Source organism: Gordionus sp. m RMFG-2023, chromosome 3 (genome assembly GCF_954871325.1).
Source record: "Gordionus sp. m RMFG-2023 chromosome 3, tfGorSpeb1-WG-v2, whole genome shotgun sequence".
NCBI lineage: Eukaryota > Metazoa > Nematomorpha > Gordioida > Chordodea > Parachordodidae > Gordionus > Gordionus sp. m RMFG-2023.
Genome location: NC_088777.1, coordinates 7,513,252 through 7,535,480, shown reverse-complemented (window position 1 = coordinate 7,535,480; position 22,229 = coordinate 7,513,252). Strand labels below are relative to the sequence as shown.

The 22,229-nt window shown below is 27.5% G+C and overlaps 1 protein-coding gene across 2 annotated transcripts; it reads left to right on the top strand.

Annotated features, from left to right (window-relative positions):
• The first annotated feature begins 1,402 nt into the window (after nucleotides 1-1,402).
• LOC135927468 (DNA topoisomerase 3-beta-1-like) lies at nucleotides 1,403-18,680 on the top strand. 2 transcript variants are annotated; one of them, XM_065463460.1, is made up of 13 exons: nucleotides 1,403-1,645; nucleotides 1,837-2,204; nucleotides 2,401-2,489; nucleotides 9,426-9,532; nucleotides 9,903-10,057; nucleotides 10,545-10,651; nucleotides 11,450-11,781; nucleotides 13,022-13,225; nucleotides 14,201-14,351; nucleotides 14,471-14,570; nucleotides 14,905-14,956; nucleotides 17,532-17,742; nucleotides 18,188-18,680. In XM_065463460.1, the coding sequence occupies exons 1-13, from the start codon at nucleotides 1,424-1,426 to the stop codon at nucleotides 18,475-18,477; spliced, it is 2,388 nt and encodes a 795-aa protein (XP_065319532.1). In that variant the 5' UTR covers nucleotides 1,403-1,423; the 3' UTR covers nucleotides 18,478-18,680. The 2 variants fall into 2 exon arrangements, with proteins under 2 accessions (XP_065319532.1, XP_065319533.1); XM_065463461.1 differs by lacking the exon at nucleotides 1,403-1,645 and having other exon boundaries at nucleotides 1,884-2,073; nucleotides 2,121-2,204; nucleotides 18,188-18,675.
• Nucleotides 18,681-22,229: the final 3,549 nt, after the last annotated feature.

Below are 22,229 nucleotides of genomic sequence, written 5' to 3'. Positions count from 1 at the left end.
TGTTTTGGATCGATGACGATGTTAAAGGGAAACTTAGGAAGAGAGAGTGGGATCTCAAGGAAAAGATTTCACATTTTATATTTTACGTAAAATTCACAATACATTCGCATGATTTCCTCATGATTTATTAAAAAAAATAAGCAATTTTGAATTATGTGTATATTTTTTATGTAATAATAATATTAATTTTTTTAAAGTAGTAAAAAAGAATATTAATTTTTTAAACATAGTTAAAATAATAATATTTTTTTAAGATAATAAAAATAATATTAATTCTTTTAAGGTAATAAAGTAATAACGTCATATAAATTATTTAATGTAGTATGAATAGAAATAATTTTTCGAACGTAGCCATATGTTTATATTAATTTTATTTAGGAAATATTTAAGAAAAAGGGAATCTAAAAAGGTTAGGGACGCGGGCGGATTTAATTCCTACCTTAATTGGATTACATAAACAGCCATCGCCACTCCGCTGAGTTAGGGTGAATTTAATTCCTACCTTAATTAAATAAAAGAAAACGGCCTTCGCTGCACCGCTGGTTTAAGGCCTAAATCAATTCAGTTAAACAAACAAAAAAGAACGGCATTCACCGCTCCGCCGGGTTAGGGTGGATTTACGTCTTCATTAAATGAAAAGGGTAAAATACAAAGGGCATTCGCCGCGCGGCTGGGTTAGAGTGGATTTAAGTCTCAAATGAATTCAATATGACAAGAAATAGAATATCATACGCCGCATCGCTGGGTTAGAGCAGATTTAAGTCCTAAGTTAATTTTAATTAGACTCACAAAACATCAAACAAAAACGAACGGCATACACCTCACCGCTGGGTTCGAGTGGATTTAAGTCCTCTATTTATTATGACAAAAAAAAGAATGGCGAACGCAGCATCGCTGGGTTAGAGCGAATTCAGTCCTAAGTTAATTAATTTAGACAAAAAGAAAAAGAACGTACAGTACTATGATATACACACAAAAAAACAAAAAAAAACAGAGTTTCTTTAGTTTACAAAACCCCTCCTCGCTTAAACTCTGCTAAGCTGGAAAGGGTCCAAACGAACTTGCGGGTTCTTCCTGATCTTGATAGGTTCCTGGTTAGCAAGTGGGTAGGATAATTCTGGAATGAGTGGTTGATGTGTTATTGTTGTTGTATGTTTGTCCAACTGAGCAGTTGATTTGGTAATGCCCTAGATATCCACAATTGTTACAGGTGGGATATATATTACATTAAAAATTTCGGTGTGGGGATGTCTTTAAAAAGGTCTTAAGGACTTTGGAGAGGTATTTTTCAATTTATCATGTCAATATATAGTGATCTAAATGAACTCTGATCTCCACATGCCTTGACAAAAGGAATTGATGCTGTCAGTGATTGGCGTATTGACTTTTTCTATATCTTTGAATAATCCATGCAATAATTTTGATGAAGACAGTCTTGATGGTAGCAGAAAAGCCTTCACTGGCTAAAACCATTGCAGGGATATTGTCTAACAATAATATGAGGGAAGTTAAAGTTACAGGGAAATCTTTATACATTTGGAATGGCAGATTTAAGTCTGAACAAGTCATTTTCAAAATGACATCGGTATTTGGTCATGTTTTCTCAATCGATTTTGATATGGAATTCAATAAAAGAATTGATCCGGTATGAATTATTTAGTATGCAATTATTTCTTTGTTCAACTTCTAATAATCAATTTAAAATATTTTATTTGTAAGTTTTTTCTCTCTCTCATAGTATGGGTATTCTGGCTCATAATATGTTTGGATTTATATGATTTTTAAGGCAAGAGTAAAAAAACTATAAATAATTATTATATATATATATATTAATAGTCAGCACTATTTGGGGCAAAGATTATCCGGAAGGATGCAATGTCAAAGATGAGATTACCTGCATTTCTTAAGAGCCTTGCTGAAAATGAAGGAAAAGGATTAGATTATTTGGTACTATGGCTTGATTGTGATAAAGAAGGAGAAAACATTTGCTTTGAAATATTGGACATAGTTAAAAGATTTTTTAATGATAAAACTCGAATTAATTACTTTGATTTCACTGGACGTGGAGGAAATGTAAATAATTTTAATAGGAACAAATCAGTTTATAGGGCTCGATTTAGTTCTCTATCCCCTGGAGAAATACAATATGCTTTCGAAAATTTGACAGATCCAAATTATCTGGAATCAAGAAGTGTTGATGCAAGGTTTATATATTTATTTATATCTAAAAAAATTTATTATCTTATATACATAATAGGAAATTTGAACATGATATTTTAGTTATAAAAATATTTATTATGTTAAAACAAATGTAATCTTAATTATTTTAATATCCTTTTAAAATACCACTTGCAGAAATCAAAATAGTTTTGACTGAATCATTTAAAAAAAATATATTAGGCAGGAATTAGATTTGAGAATTGGTTGTGCATTCACACGTCTGCAAACAGCTCATATGGCAAAAACAATGAATACCAAAGAAAAAATTGGTAAATATATTTGCTTCACATCTACTTAATCAGAATTTAAAAAAAACTTTTCTGAAGTCTTTTGCATTATAATCACAAAAGATTTACTTAGTGTTGTTAAATGGTTCTAATTAAGCTAATTTTTAAAAATGGCTAACTCATTATTTTATCCAGAAAATATTACACAAGCCTGTAAATTTTTCTCATAGATGAAAAAAGGTTTGGACATCCCATAATTTAATCTTGAGGCTTATACTATATTTGGTTGGCTAAGATATTAACATTAGCCATTTTAAAAATCAACTCACATTGAGCTGTTACAATAGATTTCCTTATAAAAGATTTTTTACAAAATAGATATATGAAGTTTTATGTAAAATTTGAACAAATATCCTATTTAAGCATTCCCTCTTTTTTTCTTAAGAAATCAAAATTCGTTGGAGATTTTATTATTTTGATAAATATTTCAAACTCTGGATAATATGATTTCCTTATAAAATGACTATTCAGGTCAGTTAAAATTAGAGTTTAGAACCAGAATTTAGACCTCTCTTTAACATTTATGGGAAACCGGTTCTAACAAAAGTGCCAGTAATTTATATATATTTAAAAAAAAATTACATAATTGATTTTAGGGTTTTTTTTTATTTATTGGTTAAATTTTTTTGATTGACATATCAAATAAAAACTGGAAACCATCAGAACTACAAGTTAAGAACTGTAGCTGGAACTAGTGTTGTTAGGTGGCTCAATTTGAGCCAATTTTTAAATATGGCTAACTCAATACTTTAACCCTTGCCTAGTCTCAGATTTTGCTAATAGCCATCTATATGCAAAATCTTCAGACTTGCGTAAAATTTCTTGATGAAATTTGGAGTTAGCCATTTTAAAAATTGTTTCAATATAGCTGTTTAACAACACTAAATTTAATGCATTTACAATTTTAGAAAATAGAATGGAACCCCTTTATAGTTCAAACTCTGCTTAAAACTACAGGAATTTAGTGTTTTTTATGACAATAATATATTAGGGATTTTGAATTTTATTACACTAGGCGATTATAAAAATCATATAATTAAATCTTAAACAAACTATATGGGTGTATTTGTTCATAATTGTTGAATAATATAATTTTAGTTTTACAAATTGTAACCTTTATTTTAGTCGTAACGTATATTTTAATTTTATTTTAAGATTATATTTTCATTTTAGTTTTATTTTAAGTTAACCTTTTTATATTTTTTCAAATATTACTTCTGTAAAAAGATATATATATATATATATGTTTTGAAAAAGAGTAATAAAACAGATAATAAAAAAATATTTTTCACTTTCTCTACATGTTGCCTCGGTGTGAGGTTGGCAAAAATGACTCGCCACCATGCAATTTTTTTTCTTCTCTTCCATATATTTTTATGATGAGATGTTATATGTAAAAATACTAATAATAAAAATAAAAAAAGAAACAAATAAATTCTATATAAGAAGGGAAAAAAAGGTAAAAATTATTTTCACATTTTCACAATGTTTTCCTTCAAATTGATTAATATACCTTTCGATGTATCAATTTATGATATACTTTATGAATTTACTTATGATTGTGATATACAATATTCAAAAGAACCCAATAGTGATGATGTTATCTTTGAATTTTTTAGTCTCAAGGAGATGATTAGATATTTTGAACAACTTAACGGAAAATTTTATGTTTATAATGATTTGGAGTTCTTTAAGAATCCAGAAGTGGAATATAACATTAGGAGAATATAATTTTAGGTTGGGCATCTCTTTTTAAATGTAACTTGACGCTTGCTTTGTTGATTGGCCCGTTAGTCAATTTAGATTCACACTCTTTAATCAATTATTTTATTTCATCTTCGTAATTAGTGTCAATATTTGCTATGAATTTATTTAAAATATTTTTGAAAGCGTTGATCCATGTACGTCCCAATTTTTGATTCAACGACTACCTCTTGTAAATATTTTGAGATACCTTCATAAGTCACTTTAACTTGTGTAATGCCGATGATCTTGATTAAATTTCCGTCGTAAGCGGTAAGTTGTAACTCGGATTTCTTAACATCTCTAATACCAAGTTTTTTAGCCAGACCATGAGGTATAATAGTATGTTTGGAGCCTGTGTCGACTTGCATACTTGTAACAATATCGTTCACTTTTAAAGTAGTCATAAATGCATTATCTTTATCACTAAGCATGTCCCCAGATAAGTTGTTAACATTAAAATCGTTATCATCTTTGTTCTTTGTAGAGTCGACTTTCTCTTCAATAATTTCTTAAATATTCATATTGTAATCATTGTTGTTGTATTGTATTTGCTTTCTAATGTTGTTTGTCGCTACCACTATATTTATTTGAATTGTTGTTATATTGTATTTTCTTTCTCTGACTGTTGTCGCTACCTCTATAATTATTTGAATTGTTGCTATAAGATTGGTAATTGTTACAATTTCCGTCACCGTATTGGGTCTGTTATTTTTGATTATTATCATGCCATGTATTATTTCTACCATAATTAGATTGATTAATATTGTTGTAGCGATAGTTGTTGTAGTTATAGTTATTATAATTATCTTGGTATCTAGAATTATTATTACCGTAATTCCTATCATAGTATCTGTCACAATTGAGAGTTGTCAGATTGAGAAACAGAACCTAATCAAATAGAAATAAAAAATATATACTAAAATCTGATTGATAATCTTTATTAAATAAATAACTATAATCAAATACAAAGTGACACACATAATCAAAATAAAAGAAAAATAAAATTAATATAAGAAAAATAAAAATAAAAAATTAAAAAGTAAAAATTAAAATTTTAGTTAACAAAAATAATCATCAATTCACAAATTCGGGGTTTATATATGTTAACAGATTAAATATTCACAAAAAAAAAATTAATATTCAAAAAAATTTTATATGCAAAATTAAAATTAACAATAATATTCTCAGTACATTCAAGTTCGTTAACAATAATTTTAATATTCGTCTCACATTTTAATATTCAAATCATAAAATAAAAAATTCTTTTTATTCAAAAAACTTCATAACTTTAACAGTATCTAAAATTATTATTATTGTCGTAATTCCTATTTTTATTCCTATTATAATTATTATCTCTATTATCATAAATATTCTAAAATTATTATCAGGTCTAAAATAATTATTATTGTCATTTCTATTTCTATTGTTAAGGTTTTTATCTTTATCAGACTTTTTATCGTTATTCATATAACTTATATTATCATTATCTGGTTTATCATTAATACTATCTAATCTAGTTCCTAACTCCACCATTTCATTTAAGGTTAAATTAATATTTTTACAAAATTTATTATATTTTATTTTGCCATTTAAAGTAGACCTACGTAATTTTTCTTTTAATCTATTGTCGTCCGAAAAGTTACATTTTTTATGCAGCTTTGATACTCTTATGTACCATTGCATGAAATTCTCACTCGCATTCTGCTGTAATAAGTTGAATTTGTTTATTAAAATATTTTTATCTTGTACAGGTAAAAGGTAAGCTAATTTCTTAATCACTATCTTAAGATCTAATATATCGGCATCTGAGCAAATTGATTTAATATTATCAAACACATCATCAGATAAATTATTAAGTAAAGTATTTATTTTAATGGAGTTTGGTAATGTGTTGGTCGAAAAATAACACACCCTATCTAAATAAATCTCAGTAAGTGGTCCAATAAGTTTTGGAAATTTATAAAATATGAAATCTGGTTTAGTGTCCATTTATGTTAACTTTTATAACATTTCATATAAGCATTTAAAATAAAAATGATACGTTTATTTTTATAAATATACACCGGAGTTGAATAAACTCCAAATCATTATAAACATAAAATTTTCCGTTAAGTTGTTCAAAATATCTAATCATCTCCTTGAGACTAAAAAATTCAAAGATAACATCATCACTATTGGATTCTCTTGAATATTGTATATCACAATCATAAGTAAATTCATAAAGTATATCATAAATTGATACATCCAAAGGTATATTAATCAACTTGATTGTAAACATTGTGAAAATGTGAAAATAATTTTTACCTTTTTTTTCCTTCTTATATAGAATTTTTTTTTTTTTTAAAAATATTATTATTAATATTTTTACATATAACATCTCACCATAAAAATATAAGAAAGAGAAAAAAAATTGCATGGTGGCGAGTCTTTTTTGCCAACCTCACACCTAGGCAACATGTAGAGAAAGTGAAAAATATATTTTTATTATCTGTTTTATTACTCTTTTTCATCACATACATATATCTATTTACAAAAGTAATATTTGAATAAATATAAAAAGGTTAACTTAAAATAAAACTAAGATAAAACTAAAATGAACATATAATCTTAAAATAAAACTAAAATATACGTTATGACTAAAATAAAGGTTACAATTTGTAAAACTAAAATTTTATTATTCAACATTCTCCTTCTTCTAAAGAAGCCTTCACATAAGTTTAATTGTGCTGTCATAGTTAGTTTTCACTTTCTCTACAAAAATATTTCCATCTTTGCAATCTGAGTGTAAGTTTGCATGCATGCATGCAATCTGGAAAATTACATTAGGGGCACTATTATATGTCAAACCGATCATGATTCTTCTGTCCCCTTGGGATTTTGGGGAAAATTTTATATACCAAACTAAGGTACACATTAGAGACCTTCATGGGCCGGGCTGGCCCACAGCCCGGCCCATTAAATTTTTAAATTCAAATTTAGCTTATTTTAAGGATATTTAATAGGACAAATATAACAAATCATTCTGATTTTATTATTGTTATTTATCAAATTTCCTATACACCTTGGGAGAGTATATATTTTTTAAATCGGAAATTGGTATAATTTTACTTAACTTAACACAACGGCCTGGGCACGAAACAGCCAAAATCAGGGAATATTCCCAAAAATGTTTTCAAAGATGGCAAAACTTCGAGGATTACTAGAGCTACCAGTAATTTATTCTTTATAAATCTTTTTAGCTATATAATATTTTTAGCTTCATCCTCATTATTGGATATGTCTTCATGGGAGGATGATACAATACTTCATAATGAGAGGGATGCTGATGAGATTAATTTATATATGGATATTCAGCTAAATGAAGAGGATATCAACTATGATGACTGCATCCTAGATTGGTGGAAAAAGCATGAATAAATCTTGCCAAAATTGGCAAGATTAGCCAAAAAAAGTCATGCAATTCCAGCATCTAATGTTTCCAGTGAACATAATTTCAGTACTATTGGAAGGGTTATTGAAGAAAGAAGAACAAATTTAAATAACGAAAATGTAGATAATATATTATTTTTAAATGATAATTTGGAAATATCAATTAAAATTTTGTTTATATCATTTATTAATATTTTATATATATATTATTACTAAATAAAATATTATATTTCTATTAGTATTACTTCAGCATAAGTTAAGTATACATAAAATAATTTTATGGGCTTAGGAAATTTTTTAAATATTATAGTGGGCTTGGGAATTTTTTTAAATATTAAAAACGGGCCGGGCCTGGGCTTAAAATTTTTTTTACGATGGGCCTGGCCCGGGCTTGGTCATTAAATCTAGGCCCATGAAGCATTGTTCAAAATTTTAGCATTCTAGCTTATTTTTTGTAGATATCAAATATGAAAAAATAAACTATATGCTTATCAATTGTTATTCAATTAAAGATTTGTTTTAATAGATTTAATATCTAAAATATTTATAAAAAAAAATGAGCTTCTCTGATTTTTATAAAATTTAAAAAAATACCATTAAGACCAATCTGTATTAAAATAAAATTGGAATGATAAATTTTTGCTTTAAGTGCGAAAATTGGTAAAAATACCTTAAAAAAGTAAGAGTTTTTTTTCAAAATAGATAGCATATCTTATTAATTGTTCTAATATTATTCAAAATGCACTTATATGATAATCTATTTATATAATTACAACATATATTTATGCATAATTTTTTATAAAAAATTGTGAATTTGGGTTAGTTTAAAAATATTTTCGTGTAATGGTATATATATAGATAGATGTAATTTGCTCTTTTTAAATATTTTCTTACCAATAAAAATTAAAATATTGCATAAAACATATGATGTTGAATCTCAATTATAATATGAATATCTTGTAAAAAAATGGTTAAATATATTAAAATGATAATTATTAATCATAAAACAAGAATTCCATTGTAAATTTATATTAATTTCAGGAAAAAAACAAAGCTTAATAAATTAATATAAATTGACAATGAAATTCGATGAATAATTATTTTATATTATCTTTTTACCATGAAAACAGTAAATCGGCACTCCAATTTTTACATAAAGGCTTAGGATCTTTTTAGTGATATTTGTTTTAAATTTGAAAAAATCGAAAAAAAAACGAATTTATTTTTTACAATGATTTTAAAATTCAGAACGAGGTTAAAGGGACCACCACATTAAAAATAATTTTAAAAATATACTCTAGCGACTTTATTTTGATATTATAATTATTTATGTATAATTCAATATTTTTTAGTGTATCTTTAATGGAATGCTCATCAATTAGCCTATGATATAGGCCATTTTTCATATCTTGACCCTTTATACTCCCAAAAAATATAAGGATTCGGGTGCAAAAATGTGAAAACTGCATTAGTTATACGTGTGCCTTAGTTTATATATAAAAAATTACCCAAATTCCAAGGGGGCCCACGAAAATCATGCCCTTTTGATTGATTTTATATAAAATGATCCATTATTTTCTTCAAGATGTGATATATGAGCCATTTTTTGAGATTTCTTCCTCGTAGTTATTTTTTTTAAAAAAAATATTTGGGACACAACACACCTGCCTAGAATATAGTGTGGTCGAAAATAAAATTGATTTTATACATCTATGTTTTCAATTAATGAATTACATAATTTAGTTGTATCCTTTGGACCCTGCCAAACACCCACCCTAGGATTTTGCGTTGCCAGGGATGATTTTATCAAAAAGTTTCAAAGCCAAACATATTGGGGAATCGATGTTAGGGTAAAAAAAAGAATAATAATATTTACTTATATATATATATGTATATATTTATGCACACATAAACGAATTACTTCACTGAAACAGGTGTGATCTAGCTTATTCGAGTGTTTTGACAATTTTCTTGCTATTTCAGAATTGATTCTTCCATTTATCTTAAAAATGAAAAAAAAATGCAACTCCGTTTACTTTGTTTAAAGGGATATGCAAATGCTTTAAAATACGTTATCATCTTATTATTTTCTGATTTGCTCATTTTACCCCAAACTGTTATCTAAAATTTGAGTATTCTTTTTTTTATATATATGCAATTTATGTTTATCCAAATATTACTGATACATACTATTTACAAATTACGTATACATATTTAAAGGTTTCGTTAGACAATCAAGCTACCGGTAATAGCTATTATTCGAACTTCAACCGCGACCAAGATACGTTGAAACTGTATTGGGACAGGGGCCGAATTTTTGACAAAGAGGCCATTAACGCCTTCTGCCTATTAGTCAGAGGAGATATTAACCAGGGGTAAAAAAAACAATATAAATTTTTTTACTAAAAATCAAATGACTATTTTCTTTTAAAAAATAAATAAATAAGTGACCTCCTACTTGACAATAATTAATTTTACATTGTTTAAAAGGGTCATTTTATAACCAATTTTATCTCCCCCTCTCCCTCATTTTGCGTTATTTGAAGTACTATTAAATCATAATTCTAGGTTTTAACATTTTAAGATTTCCCATCTTCTAACCCTGAGATATTTAATGCTAACGTTAAGTTAAACCTAGATAAAAACAATTCTAATAGGATACATTGGTTTATAGAATATTCTGATGAGTTTTTTAAAAAAATATAGAATAGGATTATTTTAAGGAATAACTATTGTAGATACACTGGTCATAGAGGTTTTTCATTGTATTATATTAAGTTACATTGAGGAGTTATAATAAATAACATAGGTTTAAAAAAAGATAATATTCAATTTAAAAAAAAATTAATGCTATGGAATTAGACCGCCCAGAGCACTCGTGAAGTCAATGACGGCCAATATAAAGCAATGCTATCCTCCGCTCCCTTTAAACACGGTTCAATTATTGAGAATAGCTAGTTCAGCCTTTGGTAATGATAACAATACATTATATTTTTATGTGACATAATTGTTTGGTTTAAATAAATATGTTCTACAACATCTCGATAATGTGATGAGTTTCCCTAATAAATTTGGCAATATATATATTAAAAATAAACATTGGCTTTTAATGATGATTGAAACAATAACTTATATCTGTATTACTTTAAAAACTATAAGTTCCATTTTTTTATATGCAACTTTGTATCGTGACTTGTAATTACTACAAATCTTTTAATATTAAGTGAGTTATATATCACGAACTGGGGCATATGTACATCGATCAATCCAGTCCATATATGCTCTAATATTTTTTAGTTGGGCAAAATCAGCTGATTCGGCACACTCTACTGGCCAGTGCCTAAGAAAATTTCCTAAGCATTGAGGTTCAGATTTAATGTATTCCTGCCTTCTTTAAGGTTGAGCTATGTTTTCAACAAAAAAGATCAGAGACTGAGATAGTTGTCGGCAAAACTTAGGTCCGCCAGCAATTTCCCCAACTCTCATGATAATTAATTGTGAAGATAAAAAAAAATAAACGCGAAGGGTAATTATAATTTAAAATGCATTTTCTCCTGGGCGATATAAAATATTCTCCTGTGAAATTCAAAAAAATTCTGAGCCTTACAATTTTTATTCTGAGTGAAATAGTATATGTCATTTCAATATTTTATTTTGATTTGGCTTCATAATATGGAAGTTAAACAAATTTTAAGCGCTTTGTTAATTGGACTTCCCCATTATTGTATAAGCATAATGTTCTATACACTTTACTCACATTTGTACAGGTCATAGTCCGCACCACACTATGGATTTGGCAGAAAAGCTTTACACCTCCGGTTATATTAGTTATCCTAGGACCGAAACGTCCGCTTATTCGGCTGGATTTGATTTTCAATCTATCCTGAACGCTGCTAGATCCGTTCCACATCTGAGCCCTGCCGTCAATAAAATAATGGCCCAGGGTGGCCCAAACCAACAAAACAGGTTTGGGGGTAAGGACGTCGGCGACCACCCGCCCATAACCCCCACTCCACAAATATTGTATTCTAATTCCTTTGATAGGGATGATGGGAAAAAGCAGATTTACGACTACATATTCACCCATTTTTTGGCTACAGTTAATTCATTTATTATTTATTAAATTAAAACGTATTCCTTCCTTCATAATGAAAAAATTGAAAATACGCATATATCATGGAAACCGCCAGAAATGGCAAATATTTTAGGCCCAGTCTTATTATTTTGAAAATTTTGCCATTTTTCTAAATAATTTTGGTTGCATGGCCCTGGCCCACCCCTAAAAATTTTTGTACATATTGTCCGGCCTGACCAAAAAATTTATTTGCCAGACCCATCCCGTTATAGTTTTTTTTTTTAAAATTTGCCCGACTTAGCTCGACTCGTGTATTTTTTTATAATTTACTCAGCCAGGCCTGTAAAAAATTTACCAAGGTTTTTTTATTATTATAAGGCCTAGTTTAGGTTTTTTTTTTAAAAAAAAATGATTTCTTTTTCAAGTCTGTCCCTTGCCCTATTCGAGCTTTGGTATGGATCAACAGATCTCTTATAAATTATATTATATATAATATAAACTTAAATTTTGTAAGGCTATGTCATAAACCTGGTGGTTTAAAAATTCACAAAAATGAAAAAAACTTTGAGATATCGTATGTTAAAATTTCGAAATTTTATAGAATTATGTTTATTTGTTTTTAGTTTTTAATTAAAATTAGCCTATTTCTTCTTTCGTTAAAGTTTCGAAAGTTTACGAAATATATTTTTGATATTTAGGACACCCTAAAGAAAAAAAAGTTTTATATAAATTTTATTCGCATTTTTTTTTATAAAGGCTTCTTCAGGGAAATATTAATGTTCTAAAATTCAGATACGAATACTTGTATCTAAGATACAAGTTACTTATTTGGTAGCTTCTTATAATCTTGTAATTTTTATAAATCTAAATATACTATTTCATAAGAGTACAAAACTATTAATAGAAAAGATATTATTACGTGAGACAAAATATATAATAGGAAACAATATTTTGATAGATCAGACTAGCATAAACGTCCATTAATATTTGTAAAAAGGGGTTGTTTTTTTAAACTTGGTCTAATTTGTAAAAGTTTTTTGCTCGACTCTATCCGTAAAAAAAATCCATAAAAGTTTCTTTAAAAAACACGAAATTCCTGGCCGGTATTTTTATCTAAATTTTGAAATAAGAATTTAACATGTTATCACCTTAATTTGAAAGAAAATATATCCAACTCCGATTAAATTCATAAAATTAAAAGGCTTAAAAATATTCTTATAATTATTATTATCATCTAAAAAAAATATAATTTTTTTTTTCCTAGTTGATGGGAAATGCTAAGTACCTCGAATACGTTACCACTTTCGAAATAAACGGTGAAATTTTTAAAAGCGAACACAGGGAATTATTGGAAGCCGGATTCATGGAGATTATGCCATGGAAATTGGGGGAGAACGGTCTCACTAATAAATCCGTTAACCATCAACGGACCGAATTCAAGGAGGGAATGATTTACCCCGTCATTAAAGTATTATATTATATATTATATTTTTTTAAAACATTTAATTAACCTTTCTCCCATCTTTTTCTATCTTCTTATAATTCGGGCTTATTTTCCATAGAAGGTCTTGCGTTTATAATCTGGAAGGGGAGGGGCATCTCAAAGATGCTCGCTGGCCGAGAAGAGTTCTATCTAGGGTTTTTAAAAAGCCCGATTCGGATTCATTCTTAAAAATGACCCGATTAAGATTGTAGCCAAAATAATATTATGTGAGCCTCGAGATTTAGCAAATGGAGGTCCAAATCCTTCGGCCATCTATGAGCGAAAACTTCAGGCTTACTAACATTATTTTGGGTAAAATCTTAACAGGTCGTCTTTTTTAAAATCGACCTGAATCGGCATTTTTAATAAACCTTGTCATAACCCAATGTTGCCCGGTTTAACTTTTCCGTTCGCTTTTAATATTTTATTTGATGCTGATCATTTTATATCTATAGGCTACGCCATTTTTAATTCGCATGTCATCGTGAAAGCCTGAACCTGAAGATTATTATTTATTTTTTTTAAAAAATGATAGTTTTTAGGCAAGTGAACAACATTTAATTTAATTTATTTTAAAGTTGGACTCTTTGAAGGGTAAATTATGGAGATGGATCCGATCATTGTTAATTCTCAGGAATTTATTCTTCCATTTGGGAAAAATGCTTCCCTTACAAAATACTATTAGAATGCAATATTTGTGGATTGGGGGGTTATGGGTGGGTCGATCGCCTGCATCCTCATTTCTCATGCCTTGTTAGCTGGTTCGGGATATCCTATTTCACAAAATAGAGGCACATTAAAACGTTTTTTTTATACTGAATAGCGGGGTACGTTTCAAAAACTATGACGGTGTGCGTACCATATACGATAAAATATCTTGAACTGGACACTCCAGACGGACATACAACCTTTTTTATTATGTTTATTACTATATAAACCTTTTTTTGTTCAAAAATAAAGGTAGAAACAACAGAATATCAAACCAAACCTCCCAACTTGCTCACCGAATCGGAACTTATCAAGCTGATGGAAACACACGGGATTGGCACAGATGCTAGTATTCCAGTCCATATCAAAAAAATAATTGACAGGAACTACGTTAAGATAGTGGGTAATGTAAAATTATTACAATAATTTAAACATAATTAGTAAGTAATCATTAATGGCCATGAGATGTATAACCTAAGGAAATGTGTGTATATATATATTTTTTTAAACTAAAAACTACAGGTAACACTGCTAATCGGAAAAACTTCAAATCATCTTTTCAAAACAATGATTTTGACAATGACCAAGAAGGAAATACTAATAGCGGCGGAGGAAAAGCTAGGTTACCCTATATTTTTTTATTAAAAAACTACTAAGTTCTGAATATTAGAGTACGCTTCCGTTTCGTGAAAATATTAAAAGCACAGATCCAGGGTCTTAATCCAGATCCGGGGTCTTAATCTTCTTTTTCTCTCTTTCCTTTCGTTTTTTTACTCTTTCCTTTCTTTTTCTTTTTACTCTTTCCAAACTTTTTTTTCTCTTTCCTTTCTTTTTTTTCTCTTTCTCCTTTTTTTTTCCTCTTTCCTTTCTTTTTTTTCCATTCGTCAAATATATTGTCATTGTTTAAAATTAAATGTTACGTATTATTAAAAATGAATATCGTTATTTCATATCAGGTATCTAATGCCAACTCAACTCGGAATAGCTTTGGTGCATGGATACGAAATGGTATAAAATATAATTTATTTTTTTTGAAAAAAATAAATATCGCCATTATCTTACTTTTTAACGCTAACGTTACATTTATATTAATCACATTGACCTCCATATTTCCTCTTTTAGGCTGGATTCATTCATATTTAGATCCGATAGGATATCGATCATCTGTTAATCGTGTCGAATTGGATCCAACTATGAATCCAGCCTTATAAGGGGGTAAGTTATAAGAGTTGTGAAAAATTACTTTTCAAACATGTCTAGATATCGAAGCCAATACACTACTTTGAAAGAAATCTATATACCGATGCACTCATAAAAATATTTAGATACGAGTGTATACAATAAAATCCGTGTAAAAGTGTGCATAATATAAAAATTGGAAATGGTAAAATTAACTGAAAAATTGTTCAATTCCATCTGCAACTAGTGTTGTTAAAACGCTTGATTTGGGTCGATTTTTCAAAACTTTCCGATTAAGATTTTAGCTAACATAATATTATGTGAGCATCGAGATATGGTAAATATATGTCCAAGCATTTCAGCTGTGTGCAAAATCTTTACATAATGGTATTTTTTCGTTTTTTAAAATCGACTCGAATGGGTTTTAACAATACTATCTGCAACCAAAATTTATTATTAAATGATTCACACAAGTTTGAGTAATGTTTTGAGGTTTTTTGGGGGAAAAAACAATTTAACACTTTCTTTATTTGATTTGGATCTAACCTTCTGGCTCTTTGTTTTTACCAATATAGCCCAATTTTTTTTTCTTAATATTAATTTATAAGTAATATAACATTGAATATAGATACCTTTTTTTAAAAAAATATCACTAGTTGTGGTCAAGATACGATAAACATGTTAATTTTATTATAGTATTGTTCATTTTATTTATTAATTGACCAATAAAATTAATTAATTTAAACTTTTGACTAAGAAAATTCAATAGTTTAAACTTCTTACCAAGAAAATTTATTAGTTTAAACTTATGAACAAGAAAATTCAATAGTTTAAACTTTTGACCAAGAAAATTCAATTTAAACTTCTGATCAAGGAAATTTTATAGTTTAAACTTCTGACCAATAAAATTTAATAGTTTAAAGTTCTGACCAAGAAAATTCAATAGTTTATTCTTTTGACTAATAAAGTTCAATAATTTAAACTTTTGACCAAGGAAATTCAATAGTTTAACTTTCTTGTATACCGATTATTTCTTCTTCATTTGTAGTATTATTTATGAATTCCATTGTGCAAAATGGTGACGTTAAAGAACCTGGTTCGGGCCAGTGGCGTAGCTCTCGGAGGGGGCGGTGTTTCGGGTTTGGACCCCCCCCCCCCCCTGAGCAAATTTTTCCTTTAGATTATACGTTCAAAAGACTCAAAAGTGACTTTATATCATATAAATTCCATATATATTTATATTTTTCTGGTTTTGATGTTTGTGGAAGGATAATATATTACCATTGGAATTATTCTGGATAGTATTACAGAGTCATTGAGAATAATCTACTACTTCTGATTATTATAAAGAAATTATTTTTTTACCAATATTAAAAACAATTATTACTCACTTTAAATTAAAATTTGAAGGGCATAGCAAATATTTTAATTTTCTTTTGCCATCTCAGAACAATTAATTATTAACGATAATTTAATATTCATTAAAAAAATTTGTATTTTTTATGAATCCGACATTATCGGAGGATACGAACAGCTAAAATCAGATACTGAAGCTTGGTATTTTGATCTAAGCACCATTATCCTTACAGAGCATCCCAGCAAATCTGTTGAGGCATTACAATTAATATATTTAAGGAAACTCTAAACGTAAGAACAAATATCAAAATACTTTTAATATTAGCAACGCTTCCCGTAACTACTTGCACCAATGAGCGGTTATTTTCTACATTCACTCGACTTAAAAGTTATTTAAGGGCAACCTCTGGCCAGGCGAGGACCAATGGATTGGCTCTTCTGAATATATATAGAGATCATAATCCTACCCCAAGGTTTTAAAAGCTTGTATATTAGACATTTTGCCTCAATAGAATATATGAAAATTTTTAATATAAATTGCCTTAACAAAAATAAAAATTCAGAAAGGTTTAAAATAATGGACCTTACTCTTATGCATTTAGAAAGATTATAAAAAGATTGACGATTTAAATGTCGAATATAATGTCCTAAAATTTCTAATTTTTTTTCGGGAAATGCTTATACATTGTGATTTACAAATCATAAGCAATAATTTTATATAAAATTAATCATAAATAAAAACTATCTACATCTTCTATACTTATTAAAAAGGCATTTCAATGAATAAAGCAGGTCTTTGAACCGAACCTGAGTTATAAGGGTTGAACTCAGATCCATTACCCCAAATTTATAAAAAACGAATTCAGTTTGGGTTGATAGAAATTATTTAAATCAATATTTGCTATATTCTTTGCTTTAATATAGATTTTGATAAATCCATTTTCCCGTTTTCGGTTATAATTTTGCCTTTAACTCTTATTTGAACCTAACATGGCTGAAGTATTACTAGAGTTTGAAGTCCTGCTTAAGATGTTTTATTTAAAAATAGATAGACGCAGAGCTGGTACTACCTACTATGCGAGCCGCGATGGAAAAGCAACTGAACTTGATTGCCAATGGTGGAGCCCTCTACGATAACGTAGTGTCTCACACACTTAACAATTACGTGAGCAAGTACAGATTTTTTGAAAGCAATCTCGGCTTAATATCCACCAGGAACATAGGATCGCTAACATCCAATTCACCCTCTAATGAAAACGGTAAATAGTAATATTTAAACAAAAAAACGGCTATTAGATCAAGGGAATTTTTGAATAAATAAATTCGGCTAATTGAAATGAAATAAATGTAATTATACATTTATTATGAATTTTTATAAAGTATACTATATACTTTCGTCTCATCTTATATTATTACCATAAACTTCTTTACACACATAATAAGCAATATCTCTATCAATCATAAAATCATTATGATCCGACCTGTGAGGCCTTAAAAAGTGTAAATTGTCTAGAATATTTTTTTAATTGTCTATACCTCGAGTAAATGATTTGTACCAATAATGACAGGAATTGGAAAATTTTTTTAGTTTCGAAATCTAAATATATGTTTATAGTTTATCCAAAAAAATTTTTTAAGAGATTTGCCAGTTCTTATAATTATAAGAAACACATTTTTATGCATTTGAATTTTTTTTATTAAAAGGTCGGGGTCGTTCCAATTCAGGCAACCGTTCCGGATTTGGGCGCTCATCTTCTACAGGTTTTAGATCGAGGAATTCATCTGGTGGAAGTTTCAAAGGTGGAAGAGGCGGTAGGGGTGGTGGTAGAGGAAAGGTACGAGGGCGGCGAGGGGGTGGGAAACAAAGCGGCGCAAAGGAAGTCACCATCACGGCTAGGTACAATATCGCTCCACCACCTGTAGTGACCGGAAGTAACGGATACGTTTCTGCACCAATTTACAACACTGAACGTCTAAAACGCTTCTTGGAATGAATGATTAGTTAAATAGATATCCTAGAATAAAATCATTAAATATTAATGGATTAGGGATTTGTTTATTTGTTAATACCGTTATTTATATAGTACTACCATATTGTATTGTATATATTTTAATTTTAATTATAGCAAAATTATTTTTTGTTACCATATTTATAGAATATAGATTTTGCTATTATTGAGTGTACAGATGATTGTTACTTTTACATGATTTAACATTTAAAATTTGTGCGAATGTAATAATTTGTTGTGTACGATTACGACAAGATGGATAAAATGCAGTTAGATTTAATTTAGGTTGTAAAATATTGGGAAATTGGAAAAAGCAAAATACATATGTTATGAATCCAGACAAATCTCAAATATAATTAATTTTGTATTTATTTTTTTTAAATAGTAATTTTATCATTTCATTATAATAAAAATTTACATAATTCTCTGAAATGAGAAAATATTATCTTAAATTTTATGACGCTAAAAAATCCACTTGATTCATAGATTAGAGCTCTGTATGCAAATCACTAATTAAAATTTTTCCTTTGAATCAATCGATTGTTTATATTCAATTCAACTATTGTTTAACCTCTTTTTCTAAGGAAAATTGATGTTAACCGAATGGGAATGGATCAAAAATCCCATTATAAATGATAAAATATTTCAAAATAAGGTGCATTTTTTTTGTAAATATCTCGAGTTTATTTTTTATACGTATGCAGAGGTTTATTGGGGTACTACGATTTCTTTTGAATAAATTCTTTATTTATATTATATTTAAAAATCAAATTTAATACCACCTATATCTATGCATCTATAGAAATTATAGAGGTCTTATACCAGTTTTGGATCTTTTAAAAGTATATCTAAAATAAAAATGGAATTTCTAAATGGCGCGATATCTGTAAATATTTGCTTCTATAAAACGTCTAGATGAGAGGGGGTAAGAGCAATTTGCCTTCAATATTTTTTGAAGACCAAAGGGGAGTAGGGTAAAGTAAAAATATACACTATTTGTAGATTAAAGAAAATAACTGATAAAAAAATTAAATTTGTAAATAAATATAAATTACTCATTCATTTATTGATAATATATTAGTACAGTTTTCAAATTATACAAGCTCCTGACTAATATTTAGAGTACGGTTAGTAACAACTAGTTGAATATCGCTAACTAATGATTGATCATATGTTATTCCTACCTTAAAAATAATCATGATGCCTGAAAGAGTTTGATTAGAATTGTTTTGAAAACTGGCTTATTATAATATTTTGTTAATAAATAAGGTGTACTAGCGTTATTTGGGGGGGGGGGATTTAGAGCATCGAGCCGTGTGGACAAAAGCTCATCGTGTTGAGAAATATGAAACACCTTTATATTCTGGTTGCACTTCATATGGTTTTTTTTAAGTTTTCACATCACGATCAAGGGTTTAGAAATAAACTAAAAAATTATTGAGGTGAATATTTATTTAAATTGCACTTATATGTTTTTAGTTAAGATTACTAATATTTTTTAGCATTAATTTAAGGAAAAAGAGTGGTAACATTTTATATTCTTTATAATTTTAATTTAGGCTAATATTGATAAAAAATATTCTTCAAGTTATATTTATTGAATAAAAAATAAAATAAATTTTCTGTCTCTATATATATATATCATGTGCCGTTTGACTAGAAAACTGTTAAATATATGACATTTTAGCAATTTTAACAGTATATACTGATAGATATATTAAGATCATAATAGCTCACACGTTAAAAAAATAATACTCTGACTTAAACAATTTTATTTTTATCCCTACTGTCACTCTTTTTATTAGTGGCGCATCTAACACTCCGTGCATCATGGAGGAATTTGATTGACAGACCCATGTAACAATTTTTCCCAAAATATTGAAACCATTAAAGAAATTATCGAATTAGATGCATTGTAGAATTTACCATATAGCTATAGACTACAATATTATTTTTTTTTAAAAGTGAAAAGATATTTTCAAACTACCACAAAGTCTCTCATGTTGTAATTTTAAATTGAAAATTTTTAAGATCATATTTTTTAAATTATTTTATTAAATATTATATAAAATATAATATAATACCCATACGTAGTTAGTATCAATCTAGACTTAAAATAATTAATAATTTTTAAAAAATTTACGAATAAACTACTATTATCACGCTGTGAAAATAACTCCTTTTATTTTTACTTTTTAAAACATAAAAATAAGAATATTTATATAAAAAAAAAATGAATTTTAAAAAAGAAGAAGAAGAAAATGATGAATTCAAAAAAAAAATGAATTGAAATATTTCAATTTTGCTTCCCTTTTTTGGGAAAGCGAATAATAATTTTAAAAAATAATTAAAAATTAACAAGTTAAAAAATTACAAACCACCTAATCATGCCGAAAATTCAAATTATAAACTAAAAAATACATTTTTTAAAAATTATAATAATCATAATTATAATGACTTTACAATAATCAACTTTTCTAAATCTAAAAATAAAAGGTTAACGCGATTAAACTATAACATAAAATTATAAAAATAAAAATGATTCACCAAACGCAATACATAATGACTTTACGTAAAATCAAATTTAACAAATCAAAATCCCAATTATGACACTGTACTTGATAAATATTTGAAAAATAAATCAGTAATTAGATTTTGTAGCTTAAGGATTCGCTTTTGACTTTCTTCCTAAGTTAGTTTACTAAGTAAAAAAATTAATTTATTTATACTTATTATTTTATCGGATACGTCTTTATTTTGTGAATAATATTTTGGTTTGAGGATATGAAAACTCGAATCTATTTTAACGGATGCATTATTTTTGACATTATGCTGGCCGTAAAATAAAGTTAACAAAGTTACATAATTTTCTTTTTAAGATTATTTGAGAATTTGAAGGTTACAATAGGATATTTGGTAAAATATAAATAAAATTTATAGTAGATTTTATATAATTGGCGGTAAGATTAGTAGAAATTTTATAAAATAGAAAAAAAAACAGTTGGTTGATATTTTGATAAAATTTAATGTAAACAGAATTGCCATTTAATCATTTTTGGCATGAGTGATTTTAACAATTTTAAATTTAGCAGCATGAAACATTTAAAAATTTCCTTTTTAAAAATTGACCACAAGCCAATAATTTTGGCTTAAGCAATCCTGTGCGCATATGTACTCTTCAAATATATAATGAAAAATGGACAATTTTAGTTATTCTCTAAACATGGTTTAGCTAAATGATAATTTTTATATTTTCTCAAATTTCACTACAAATAATTTTATTTCAATTTTTCACTTTATTTCAAAATCTAATAAATTCCAACAGTATAATCATAAAATTCAATATCAAATAATTCAAATTCCAATTTATAAATATTCAACTCATTTTATAAAATCACCGACTGAATCTATTATTACTTTTACAATAAAAACATATTATTAAAAAGAATAATAATCTGATTGACATCTCTTGAAAATAAATAAACATTTTTATTTTTCTCTTTAATTCAACATTTGCAACACGCCCACCCTTCAAACGCCCAGATACCATATAATTATCGTTCTTTAAGGACATTATTATTTCCTCGTCATCTATCGAATCTTATCTTTGAACATCATCGACTTTTAACTCTTGAATTGTCTCCTTTCGACATGCGGATTATAATAATTAATATATTTTGTATGTTTTATAATACATATAAATTTGGATTCAACAATCCTTTACAATTATTTTCTTT